The 13,800-nt window shown below is 43.6% G+C and overlaps 1 protein-coding gene across 9 annotated transcripts in view; it reads right to left on the bottom strand.

Moving 5' to 3' along the window:
• Positions 1–2,631: 2,631 nt before the first annotated feature.
• The window catches only part of EPHA5 (EPH receptor A5), a 194,012-nt gene continuing 182,843 nt past the window's right edge, over positions 2,632–13,800 (bottom strand). For 7 of the 9 annotated variants that reach the window (XM_064711003.1, XM_064711008.1, XM_064711004.1 and 4 more), the window contains one exon: positions 2,632–6,059. In XM_064711003.1, the coding sequence (XP_064567073.1) occupies positions 5,954–6,059 (106 nt within the window). In that variant the 3' untranslated portion in view covers positions 2,632–5,953. Of the gene's footprint in view, positions 6,060–10,407; positions 10,618–13,800 lie in introns of those variants that run through there. The other 2 variants (XM_064711005.1, XM_064711006.1) reach the window with 1 other exon arrangement.

Raw genomic sequence — 13,800 nt, 5'->3', positions numbered from 1 at the left:
CGTTTTCAGCGCTCATCCCTGCACTGAGTCTTCCAGTGGCATCCTCTTTTTCCAGTGTTGCCTCACTCTGAGCTGTCTCTCTGTGCCCCAGTGCCATTCACTTTCTACACTGACCCATCTCCTGGTACAACAGTTTGTCCTAGCATCTCCATAAGTCCCCCACCGCATCTGAGGCATCGTGGATAAGGTAGTTTCTCTCCTGCCACCCTGTGCCCTTCTCCAGTCCTCGAGGTCCATGTCCCTCCACATACCAGCAAAGATAAATTGTTCTGGGATGAGGTTATGCTGTTTTGGCTGCTTCTTAATGCACCTGAGGGTGACTTTGAGAAGGCCCTGTTGACTTGAATAAAGCTATCTCATTCTTTCATCTCTTTTGCTTGCTGGTTCCCACCTTTTTTTTTTTTTTTTTTTTTTTTTTTTTTATGGAAGTATCCAGTCACAGTTTATGCATTGCATGCTATTTATGCAGCTCAGCCCATGAAAAATACATGAAGAGTCCCTCGCTCTTTCTCCCCACAGCTTCATAAATCTTGCATTGCTTTCTGCATGGCAGCTCGGCTTCATGGGGTGATGGGGAGCAGCCTCCCCACTGCTCCTGCCCTGGGGCCACAGCATCCTCTGGGGATTCTGGCATTGCAGCCTTGAACCCTTCCAGGCTGGCACAGCAGGGGAGAGGTTCAGAGCCCCCTCAGCCTCATTTTTATATTACTGGATAGGAAAATAGGTCCAAGTTACTGTTTAGCTGCCCTGCAATGTCTCCAGCACAGCCATCATCTTGCCTTGCAGTTTGTTTCAGCTTTACTGCAAACAAGAGTGATGCAGAGAATATTACTCTGAGCACAGCTTGTTAAGCATTCACAAGAGCTGGTGCTTGCGACTCGAGATGCAGCTGTGCATTGATTCAGGGACCAGAACAGAGGCTGTGCACAAGAACCACCCAAAAACAAGCCTGGCATGTGCTTAAGGACCCACTCTGAAGGTGAAGCACCTTACCTGTCTGTGCAGGTAAATTTACTAGCTGGTGGCCATGAAATGCAAGTGCTTTTTCTCAGTCTGAGCCCAGCAGAGGAAAATCATAGGCAAATGCTGATTTGAAATTTGTTGAAGAGCTGGTCCGAAGCCAATCTGAGCACAAATACTCATGGAAATTGCCTAATTCCTTAGTTCTCACTTAAGATGGAACATTGTGGAAGGAGTTTGCAGCCAAATCTGATTTTTAAAGAAAGTTTCCCCATGTTTGTGTTTTCTCCTTAGCAGGCTCTCTGCCCTCTTGGAGCTATCAAGGATGCTGTCTGCATGGGCAAATCAACAGTTCTTCCCTCTGTCCTCTGATTCCTTACAGCTTCTGCCTCCATTGTGGTCCAGCAGCAGTCAACCTCAAACTGAACAAGAGAACACGGAGTGGGGACTGGCACATCAATCCAGAGGGATTTTATCCAAGCTGCTGACAACCTCAGTTTGCTAACCCAATTGACCTTGTGCTCCCTTTAATATATAAGACATCATTCTCCTGCTGTCCCAGCCTGTCATGCCTTTCCTGACCACTACCCATCATCTGCCACAGCTTCCTGTTGTGTCAGGAGACACAGTATCTTTATCTGCCCCTCTTCCCTTTGTCCTCTAGCAGTGGACAAGAAGATGGTGGCTGCCCATCACCACCTCCATTAAGACCTTTCCCAGGTCAGTGTTTCCCCCTTGGCCTTTCCCACCTGTGGCTTTTCTCACCTGTCTTAAGGGCTGGCCTATGCCCCTCTGCAGCATGTGGATGCCCCCAAATCCATGGAGCAGGGGATGTGGTGGTGCATGCTCCAGCTGGTTATGGGCTTGCTGGGGCCTCTCCAGGAAAAACTCAGAGAAAAATCACATCTTGGGAGGGGAAAAAAAAAATCACAAAAAAAAGATATTTCTGAGGGATATGTGGTGAGGGACTGATCTGGAGCTTTGGCAGGCCCTTTGCCCTAACAACTAGCATAAAAAAGCGTATTTTCCCCCCAAAACAGAGAAAAGTGGGAACAGCCGGTAACAGGGGCAGATGCATTCTGTGAGTCTACATGTCTCACTCATCCCAAAGGCCTCTCTTTCCCTCAGGCACCACAAGAGTAGCACCAAATCTGCATTTAGGAGAGAAAAATACAGAGAATTTATTTCCTTTCCATGGGGGAAATCCTGATGCTTTGTGGGAAGTCAACGGGTCAAGTGTATGTGTTATCCACAACTGGGTGTTGCTGTTAGCCAAAGATTTTTATTTTTATGAAAAAATAGAAAATTTTGCATCTTACACTACAAAAAAACCCCATGTACACAAACAAAATGCACAGAGAGCGTCCAAAGAGGGGGAAAGGGGAGGAATAAACACAGCAATGCTACAGCCTCCTATGAGTTAAAACACTGATGCAAGGAGCTGAGACAGAGACTGCAGCTCTGGCAGCACTGGATGCACCAGCTCCTGCCCTACCTGAACTAAGGAATTACATTAAAGGATTGGCAACTAAGTGTTAATCTTAAGACTGCTACTGATGTATTTTACACCTGCCTTAACATCTAATTTCAAGTCCACAGCAGTCCAAGGAGTCACAATTTCTTGCACACTGGGACTTTCTACATTATATTCAACACTGAATAGACAAAAAATTTGACCTTTATTTTTTATTCTTCTCACTATTAACATATAGCAGGAATAAATAAAATTTTGAACTGATTTTTCTCCCTTTTATATCAGTCTTCCTTTTTAATGCTGAAGTAGTTTTTCCAAGTGGTTGCTACACAATGAAAAGGCGTCAGTCGACACAAGCCATTTCTTCTCCCAAAATGAAAAACTGTATCAATAAAAGCCTGTCCACCTTTTGGATCCTTTGAAATACCTCCTTCTCAATTATCAGCGAAATATGCTGGAAAAAATTGAATCCATTGGCTCAGCTGCAGCAGTAGTGAGCTGGGAAAGCAAAGTGCTTGGACTTACCATGGGCAGGAAATCCACCTACAGCCCTTTCCAGGAACATAACCAGCCAAATGTTGCTGACATCTCGTTCTGCTGCACCCCAATACATAAAATCATGACAAAGTTCTTGCAGCTTTTGGATGGGAACTGAAAACCTCCATTGTCTCTGTGATTTGCTCATGGACATAGAAGCTGTACCCTTTGGACCCTACACATTAAAACAACCTTTTATTTTTAGCCCCAAGACAAGGTCCATTATACAGAGATCTGTAGCAAGAACAGCTCTTGAAATAAATAGAAAAAGTTATTTATTTATTTATTGGAGGAAGCAAGAAGAGGTTCCCAATTTACAAATGCAGTCTGGCTTAAGAACAGTTTTGTTTTCCACTGGTTTGTCATTTTGAACGTTACTCCAGAATCTGGTAGGTATTCCAGAAATACAAGTGATGAAAAGAGGATTTTGCTTTTAAGAGCCCAGGAAAAAAAAGGGACCAAGTTCAACTCCTCCCACAGAGCCAACAGGACAGGATTGAGTGGAGAAGATGGGCAGAAAGTGCCACATATTTGCACACAGCATTTCAGTGCCACCGATGGATGCAGGCAAACGAACGATTCCTCCTGGTGAAATGAGCTATTTCTGTCTTCCTACATGTATTTTCCCAAGTGTTGCAGACAGGGAGGCACAAATAATCTCAAGACTCTTCTGCTGACAGCTCTAATAATCTTATTTATTATATGACAAATCTCTTTTCCGCACCGAAATTGTTATGTCTTGATACCCTCTTCCTCTTTTGTGGTCTGGTGGCTGCCAAAATGAAACAACGAGATGAGAAATGACACTATCAAGATTTGTTAGGCCTCGCTGTGGCTCTTTTCCCTCCTATTTCTCCTGATTCCTGAGGAACTCAGCAGTTGCAGAGGCGGAGAGGGCCATTTCAGGAAAGGAAAATATTGCCTGAAGAAGCCCCGCTGCTAAGGAAAAAACCGCTCAATCTCTTCTCCTAGGTGCTTCCCTTCTTTAAAAAAAAACATTCTGTGTATCAAATCTCATCCAAAGGCTGGGGGAAATGAAAGAAATACTTTGAAACAGCTTCAGGTGCCTTGCAACACCTGTTTCTGTGAGACATGAAGGACACAGGCCTCCTTTTGGCTCTTTGAGCTCTTTGGGCTTGGCTCTGCAGCACTGGGGATGAAGGGAGCTACAGCAACTCTATATATTGATGTTATTGCTAAGGAGGGATGACACAAGATGCTATCCAAACTCTAAGGAAGCAATACATTTACAGAAATAACAAACCCTTGCAATCCACTGAGCTGTTTTAAAATCCTTATCAAAGTCTTCACAAAATAAAAGCCCAATCTATGAATACCAAATTAATTGTGCAGTTTAATCCTATCTACAATAAAAATAGGAGGACAATCCCAAAATACTTCTTGATTTGATTCCCAGGGGATTGGGTTGCGCTCAGGTCCCTCTGAAAGTGCCAGCCATGGGCTTTAATGGCTACATTGAGCCCCAGCTACAGCCAAGTCCTGATCTGAGCTGTGCCAGCCCCAGGTGAATGGCATCTCCTTGCCCTCAGGATGCCATCGCTGTGACCATGTTGGCTGCTCTGCTCTCCCCTCCCCTCAGTGCCCTGTCACAAAGTGGCCAGGTCCACAGCAAGCCTAGAATGCTGAGAGACAGCTTGGGACAGTACAGTTCCAAAAATAATCCCACTCCCACCACTGTGGGGGAAATACTACAAAATCTCCACACTGGATGCCACAGGCTCATTTCCAAACTGTGCCGCAGGCCTTAACCAACATCATCAGAAAAGGAACAACAAAATTCCCTCCTTCCAGCTAAAACCACCTCATGCTTTCTCTCCTGGGCTCCGGGAACAGAGGTGATGGCTGCACTGGGTGATGGCTACTGGGCTGAAGCACCTGTGCAGAGGCAATCCCATGCCACCTTTGGCCAGGACACAGAAAATCGATGCCACGTTGTTGCTGGAGGCCATCAAGAACCAGATGTTTTACTTCTCTTCTTCTGGATGTCCTCAACCCATGGTGTAAAGGAAGGGGGCGGGGGCAACATCTTTTATTTAAGCAACTTCCTTCTACCTCATATACATAATGAAAACTCCTGAAGGCTTTATGTGTTGATCAAACCAAACTGCAGCAAAAATACAAAGCATGGGGGTAACACAAAACGGAGACTCAGTAAAAGAGGGAGGAAAAAAGGAACAAACCAAGGAAAGAGTCCCAGTCTTGTACCTGATGAGTAGCAAACTGTACAGTATATACATCTTCAACATGTATCACCCTCCCCAAAGAGCAAATAAAAAGAACTTGATAACACAGAAGGAGGAAAACAAAATATACACCCTGTATTGTATTTGCCACGGAGCAAGCAACATGTTTATATGCTAGTTTTCTCTATAACTTAATGCTGTGTGACAGCATTATTTTTCTTTTCTTTAAATTTACAAAACAAAATATCTATCGAGAAATAATCTAATCATATTGCTCTTCAATACACTTCTGTAGACAAGTAAGACTCGAAGTTATACTTCAGCAAACTGCAGCTATTGGGAGTCCATGAACGGCCACAAAAATCTGCCATTCAAGTCAGTCCTTGGAAGCATTACCATGTGCTGCTGTAATTCAGTATACAAAGGTGCTATATATATATATATGTACCTCCCATGTACAGACAACACGTGGTGGAAGGCTTGTCATCACCGCTGAAGCTCAAGAGACTGGTTAACCTCATGTGCAGCAGATTCGTTTCCACGTTCCATGCATCTTACATTGACTTCATGAAAATGAGGACACAAATAGGAAGAAAAGCAAAACTTTAGTCAAACACTGCTTTAGAAATGCTGCAGCAGAGGCCAATGTCCTTCAGTAATAGAAACCACTGAATTCCCCTTTTTATCTTTTCTTGGTTTTTTTACTCAAAATAAATCTCAGGGCTAGAGTACAAAGTGCAGGACCGACCCACTTGAGGAAGCAACTTTAAAAACCGTGTTACAACGGCACCATCCCATTCACCAACTGGACCTTCATCTCCTGAAGGCTGTTCATTATCTTCTTCTGGTGACCAACAAGTGTCACTCCCAGACGCCTCAAATCCCTGTGGGAGAAAGCAGACGTTGGTTCCATGGCACACGTCGCCGCGCACACCACGCGCCGCATGCGCTGCTGCTGCCAGTGCCTACCTGTTATCACTGGCAGCTCCCAGAGCCAAGTTTAGTTGGCAGGTTTCATTTTCCCCATTTGTAAATTTTTTCTTTTTTTTTTTAATTTTTTTTATTTTTATGGCTGACAGCACCTCAGAGAGGTGATGTGATTTGAATGAGATCACCTCGCTGACCAAGGAGAAAGGCCAGACAGCAAAGTGCCAGTATCATCTTTGGCCAAGGATTCTGCTAGGTGTGAAAAGTCCTATTTCCAAGAGGAAAGCCAGGTAAGAAAGCCCGTGTTGCTGTTTCCTCTTCTCATGGGAGAGGCTGGTATTTGATCTTGGATATGAGCAGTGAGGTCAATCCGTGCTTTCTTCCTCTTCAGATGAGGGAAAGCCAAAGAAACACAAATGGCAAAAGCCTCGAGTGCGGCCACCATCCTGATGACTCCTTAAAGTCAACAAGAATTAGCAAAGCAGCTCCCCTTTGTGTCTTTGCAAATCTTGCCATAAACCCACATTTGGTTTTGCTTTGGAGAGGTGAATTCTAGATGCCAAGAGCATTTGTGTTGATTCTGCCTACTGGGCTACCACTACAGGAAAGCTGCAAAATAAGGCAGTTAATGTAAAATGCAGGATCAGGAGGAAAGATTGTTTGTCATCAACTCCACCCTCCAAAATTCAGGTGTATAGATGAAGGTAATCACTTTCATGTGATTCACATGAATGGCATTAAGAGGCACCTCCAGGTTATACAGTTTATCCCATCCAAAGACAGGAGTGGGACAAATCATCTCCTGGAGATAGCACAGCAGGACCTTGGGTTATCAACGACACCTCTAAGCCAGATAAAGCCATCAGTTATGGCAGAGTGTAATTGCAGAAATTTCTTACTGGGTAGAAAAGCGTTAACAAAGAAATTGTAGGAATAAAAGCTCAGCAGAAGCATCAAGACAGTTGCATACATGTTTCCAGCCCAAGACACAGAAGCTCTTAGAGAAGCAAGTTGACCATAAGAGATGTGGTGTTTTGTCTGAAGACTTCCACTGATAGAAAAATATCAGTCCCGCACTTTCTACCTCCACACTGGAGTGAATTAAAGATGTTTCTAAGTTGTGCCTTGTGGTCCTGCTGAGACACTTGTGAATCCCCAAGCTGCTGACACCCTGTGTGCAACTCTTTAGGAGAAAGTTCTGCATCAAAAGCCACAGAGATGTGTCCTTGATCACGCAGCTGCTTTTTAAAACAACACTGCTGCATTCATGCAAAGGCTGGAAATCCCCAGCAACACCTGGGAGCCCAACCATCACCTGAGACACAACTGTAAACCTGGCCTACAGTTCACTGCAGGGCTGTGTGCTGGGCTGCAGGAGAGCACAGGGTGCAAGGAGCACCAAAACATTTTCACTTGAGCTACCCATGGAGGTGTGCCTCTCTCAGCAGCTTCACATTCTGGACAGAAACTCCTGTGCAAGTAACAACCAATCTTCCATGTTCACAAATTACACAGATGAACGCTACTTTGAATAAAAAGCAGTCTTGAGTGAAGGCTAATACATTAGCACATAAACTAGTTGGAGCCAAAAGCTACATCTGTACTTCTCCAAGGACTGTCATGTTTTCTGCCTTTTGATTTGGAAAATACCAAGTTTTTTGCTTCAGGCTAAACACATAATTTCATTATTGTACCCTTTTTCAGCAATGCTTCTTGATGATGCAAAGGGAAATCATAACGTAAGGGGCACAGAGCAAAGGAGGTCAATGAGACACATCAGCAGTGCTCCTTACCTGGCAGAGAAAAGGCTGCAGCACCTGCAAAAGGTGTCTACCTTCTCAGGGGGACATGCTTTCATTTCTGCCTCCACTGAATTGTGAAACTAGTTCAGCAAGCCATCTTAATAATGAAGGAAAATGAAGTAATGCTATTGTTACATGCAATTTATTTTATGTACACAGCACAGTTGGAAGTTCACACCAGAGATCAAAAAAAAAAAAAAAAAAAGAAACTAAAAAACAAACCAACCCCCAAAACCAACACAGTATAGGACCTGGTTTTTAAAAGAGACAACATCCATCTTTCCCCTGCTGAGTCCTGCTCTGCTGGCACTTTTTGAAAAATCAGCTTTTTTTTTTCCAGGTATCTAAAGTGCAAGCTGAGCTCTTTTGAAAATCCAGTACCACGTATTTCACAGATGTATAATTTCTGACACTCTCGCACGTTATGCTAGAAAAAAACAGCCTCAGACTCAGAGAAAAGCATGCGTGTCTTGGCCTTTCACACACAGCCCCATCAGTCCAATAAACCCCCCACCCAGTTCACTACACAGCCTTTTTTTCTCCCCATATTGAATCCCCTTAACTCAATATCCTTGAGGAGTGTCTCATTGATTTACAAAAGAGAAAGAAGAAAAAAGAGTTTCTGGTTTCAATACATTAACTGCTCACCAGGGATTCAGTCTTTTTTTTTTTTTTTTTGAATATCAAATCCTCTCAAATGTGAAGCCACCAGCCAAAAGCATGGGGGACTCCTCAGAGAGGGGAAAAACACTTTTGTGGGGTCTTGCACCTCAGCAAAGATGAACCAGAAGACACAGTTCCTGAACCAGATTCTTGCCAAGTATAAAAATCAGCAGCTTTATTCAAAAGCCACCTTGCACATATCAAGGACAACTTTCTAAAAACTGCCTAGAGAATGCAGGAGCTTTAATTTTGATGTTTCAAGCATGATTTACAGCACGTTGCATTCTCCCATGCATCCAGTGCTGAAGCACCTAAAGTGGTGTAAGGCAGAAGACAAATTTGAACAGAACTGGGTGCACAAATCAGTTGGTTTGGGGACAAAAAATCCCCAACAGCTTCTGTGCTGAAGGGCTGCAAGAACAACTACCTTTAAGCTCCAGTCCAGAGCTCCCTGGCTCCTGTTACTGCATCCAAATGGAAATTTCACTGGGCTCAGCTCTGCACAGGAGATGTGTGCAGACACCCTCTGGGGCTTTACAATAAAAATGTGCATTCCCTGCAGGAAAAGGCACAACTGAGACCTGTGGGCACAGGGTTCAGGCTGCTCCTTGGTGTGGAAGTGACCTGACCCCTGGTGTTGGGTTCTGAGTGTGCCTCTGCAGTGGAGACCTGTGCACCCATGTGCTGGGTGCTCTCCCTGCTTCAAAATACTTGGCCTCCCCAGCCATGAGACAACTTTTACTCTTATTTTAGGGAGGAAGCTTATCTTTTCACTTCTTTCATTCATGTAGGACTGGACATTAAAGCAGGCAGGAATTTGAATCACTTGCCAACAAGGTATTAAAAGGCTTCCCTAAGTTGACTGAAAAGCTGTGAAAATAAAGGGGAAAATTGGTGTCAGCTCATCCCAAGCAGCCTGTGCACAGCTGCATGCATGCTGCTCTCTTACCACTGCCTTGCATGGAAGCCCAGCTGCAACATGCCAGTGACAACACAGTATCCCCTTCCCTGCAATAGCCTCCATTTGCAAGGGTTGAATTCACAGTCTCCATGTTGTAAGAAATAGGTTTAAAACATTTTATTTACAAATAGAACTACTTATACACCATGGACCAGTTTGCCAAACACAGTGTAGACTAGGACTGGATTGCCACACAAAATACAACCCCCTCACCAGCCAGTTTAGTCATGCAAGCAAAAGGGCCACAGTCCTGAAAGATCTCCGAGGTCAGCAGCCGCCAGCCTACCACAGGAATTTTGTATTTCCTCTCCCATCCAGGGCAGATCTCACCACTCTTCTGCACGTGGTGTAACTACTGCTGCCCATGCAGACTGGGACTACTCATGGAGTTAGTTGTCAGAATGAGGGGAAACAAGAAGAACCTCAAGGACCTTCAGACGATGCTAAAGAGAGAGGAATCTGCTTGCTAGGGACATTTGCATGAAATGAGGACTTAAAAAAATTTGTTTTAAGAGTTCATCTGCTCTTATTCATAATTCCCATTTTACTTGATTACAAGATGAGAATTTGTTTAGAAGCAGACACAGCATCAAAATCCCAGGACTGAGATTTTAGGTTAAGAATAAGCATCTGGAGCAGGTGAACTCTTAAATGTTCTTCATCCAGTATAACTTTTAATAAATAATTTATTTTATTTTAGAAGAAAAATATATACAATGCAAAGCAACACAACACATTATTACAAATATTCAGAGCTCTTCATCTAATAACAAACAACAGGGTGTCCTGAGATTCAGTGAGTACAGATCTTTCAAAAGGTGAAAATATGTAGTCCACATGGTTAGTAATTGGTCCAGTCAAGGGTCAGACTGAAACTCATGTCATGGATCTATCTATTGTTGAGTATTGTCCTGGTAAAGTTATTCTTGCAGTGGATTGAAAGAGCTCCAGACACACTCAAAGTCACTAGGTGGTCCACAAGTTTAAAGAGCAGGTCTGGTCCACTGGAAAGGTTCCCTTCAAGTCTGATATCCAGTTGGAAAGAGAGGGTGGAGGGTGAGGCTCCACTTTTCACAAGGTGATTCATCCCTTTGCAAGAATTAGAGCTAAATGTAGAAATCACTCTTTGTTTGAACACATACATTTTCAGGTCTTTGCTTAAGCAGGCAGAGCTTAGGACTTGGGGTGATATCCATCCATCTTAGATTTTCAATCTTTTGCTTTCAGAAATTTGTCACTAATACTACTATTTTCTGGAATAAATGCATCAAGCCATCAGTTTGAAAGAATCAGAATGGTAATCAGGATTTTGCTTTTCATGCCAGGGGAGGGAGGTTTTTTTTTTAAAAAAAAAAGCTGAACATCAACTATCTCAACTAGGTCCTGTAAAGAAGCACAAGCTGGGCACCCACAATTACCAGTCCTGTCAGTGTCATGGCCAACTCCTCCTACAGCACTAGTAGGGTTTTTTCAGTAGATTTTAGAAATTCTTTACATTTATCATATGTTTTGTCCTGCTTCTTCTGGCAGCAGTTATCCATCTAATTTCCACATCTCTCTCCTGCACGGTTTGAATTTGGTAAAGATAAATTTGGATGGTATTTGAAAGCAACCTCTTAAGTTGTAAAGACTGATTTACTGATGTCATTTGGGGAAAGCAAGCTACTTTCAGATGTTCAGATCATCTTTTCACCCGATCCCCCCAAGTCCCAGCTCTGGAATATACAGAACAGTTGCCTCTATTAAAAATGACAAGGAACATTTAACCTGAATTCTCCCTTTGTAGAGTACAAAATGTTTTGTTGCTCCCTTTTACAGGGAGAAAAAAATTAAAACCTCCAGAAAACCAACCCCTCTCTGTATATCAACCTTTAAAGAACTTTGCTTGTTCTAGTGTTTATTTTCTGCAGAACCCATGAGAGTCTCAGCTGAGCCCACCAGGAGCCATTTTTCTCCCTTACTTTATTTTTTAAGGGCAGTCTGCCAGTGTACATCAGACTGAATTCAGGACTTCATTACAAGACACTTTTCCTCTTAAGCTGCTATGATGGTTTCTCTTTTTTCAACAGCTGAGAATCTGCTGTTTTTTCTTTTTTTTACTGTTTCTGAGAGGGATGAGAGAAGTTTTGATTTGGATGGCTACTTGGCCTTTGATTAATCTTCCACAGGTTTTCCAAAAATAGACCTGAGTGGGGTCAAGCCTTTTTGCCAAGCCACCTCTGCAATGCAAAGGGCTGACAGAGAAGAACCAAGCAGGCATCTCTGCAAGGATCTCTGTCCACAGGCAGCTGGGGTGGCCAGGGGGAATTTATCTGCTGACATGGATAGCTACCTGGAATAGGTTTCAACATTTTATCAGCTTCAACTGAGATGGAAGATGGATCCATGAAATGCCTCCTTCCAGTTTAAAAAAACACCAACAAACCCAAAATCTCCCCCAAGGGCATCAGCTCCTTCGCACTGCTCTGCTGTTCTAAAAGCCCAGAAGAAAGCTGAGGCTGAGCAGCTCAGACATGTTGTCTCCACTGGGACCAGTGGGATGACATTTGTGCCAGAGAGGACATCCTGGGACATGGTGAGGGGCTTTGCAGCTGGTGAGAGTCAGAGCATCTCTGGCAGCTATAATCTTATTTAAAGCCTTTCAAACCAACTCGCCTTTCTGGCTAGAACTGTGCAGGTAATTGGTTTCTTGGTTCATTGCCAATCAGAAAAACCATTTTAAAGCACTTTTTGCATCACCAGAAAAGATTTTGGGGGGACATTTTTAAAATTTCCAGAATATTAAAGAGTAAACATAGAAAAATAGTTAAATTTTAATGTCAAATTAAGGATCTTACTTCATAATCTGAAATGTTGCACATTGGGAATTTGAAGGTTAGGAATATGTTTGTCAGCAGCATGGCATGCTAAGACAGTGTAGGAGGGATAGTAAGATCCCTCTTAAAGTTACACAAGTAAGTGTAAACTTACTTAGTAAACTTCTAATTTGCTGTTGAAAATACCCACTAATTTGGGTTTCAAGTCAACATTTTCTGTGACCCAAACAAAAGCATTTTACTTCTGAGCCTTTCATGTAGAGCTCTTCAAACCACAGAAAATTCTGAAGAGGAACATGGTAGAAGCCTAATTTTCTTCTTTGACATGACATAATTAAGCCAAACAGCAATAAATCTGTGATGGATTTTAGACAACCTGCATTTTCTACCAGAAGTTGCTCTGGTTATCAGATTGGGGTGGTACTGTGGAGAGGAATGCTCCAATGTTTTTCTTTTCCATAAATTACTGCTTCATCCTATCCCCCTTTTCCCCATTCAGCCTCTGACTAGCTATTTCTGCCACGTGGGCTCTGACCAGCCTGGGGATGGATGCCCTCTTCCTTGGCCCATGTTTGTAGGTTATCAGTCTAAACTGTGGAGTCCTCGGAAGCCCAAGTAAAGTGACACAGAATTACAGGACAAGGCTGGGAAACAACATGTAAGGGTCCCAGGAGCTGTAAAGAGGATCCAGGTAAGAATCCATGTACCCTGATTCCCCAGACAGCTGCTGGAGAGGACTTCATCCCTAACTCAGGGTTTTCATGTGAATGGCTGAGAAAAGACTGGATGAGTCCAGGTGTAAGGGGCAAATACTGATGGTATTGGTGGAGCAAATAACATCAGAGTGAGAGCAGAGAGGCTCCTGCACTCCCTCTGTGTGTGTAATGGAAAACTGAACTCCATGGGGATGCCACTGACCTGCCCCACACTCCTGTGCTGTGCAGCGAGCTCCACAGCAAGCACTGGGGCAGACAGGAGGAAATGCTGCAGTTCTGTGGAGTAGGGGAATTTTTCTTGGTTTATTCTTAATCCTCAGAAGCAATTCTGTATGTGCAGTGGCAATCTGCATGTGGTCAGAGGAGACACAACCTTCTCCAAAGCAGCAGAGTGCAATTCTTCCCATTCTGCCTTAATGCCTGCAGTAAGCTAAACTCGAATTAACCCAGCTAGAAAGGCAGGCTTGGAGGGGAGTTTGAGGCAGCAGCAGGAAAGTACTGACACAATTTCACAAGCAAGGCAGGCAATTAAAGGTGCAGCATAGCAAATTAGCAACCCTGAGGCATTTACCAAGTCATTTGAAGGCTGTTGCCTCAGCTGCAGTCACACTCATGTGCAAAAGCCACGGGCACATTCAGAAGAAAGGGTCTTGTTCAGGAAGCCTGTCCTCTACAGCTGTGGGTTGCTGATGCTCTTGCACTGGCATCAGCTCTTACCTATTTTTGGTTATGCTGAGTAG

This window comes from Zonotrichia leucophrys, chromosome 4, assembly GCF_028769735.1.
Source record: "Zonotrichia leucophrys gambelii isolate GWCS_2022_RI chromosome 4, RI_Zleu_2.0, whole genome shotgun sequence".
Lineage (NCBI taxonomy): Eukaryota > Metazoa > Chordata > Aves > Passeriformes > Passerellidae > Zonotrichia > Zonotrichia leucophrys.
This window is presented reverse-complemented; position numbering and strand designations above follow the sequence as displayed.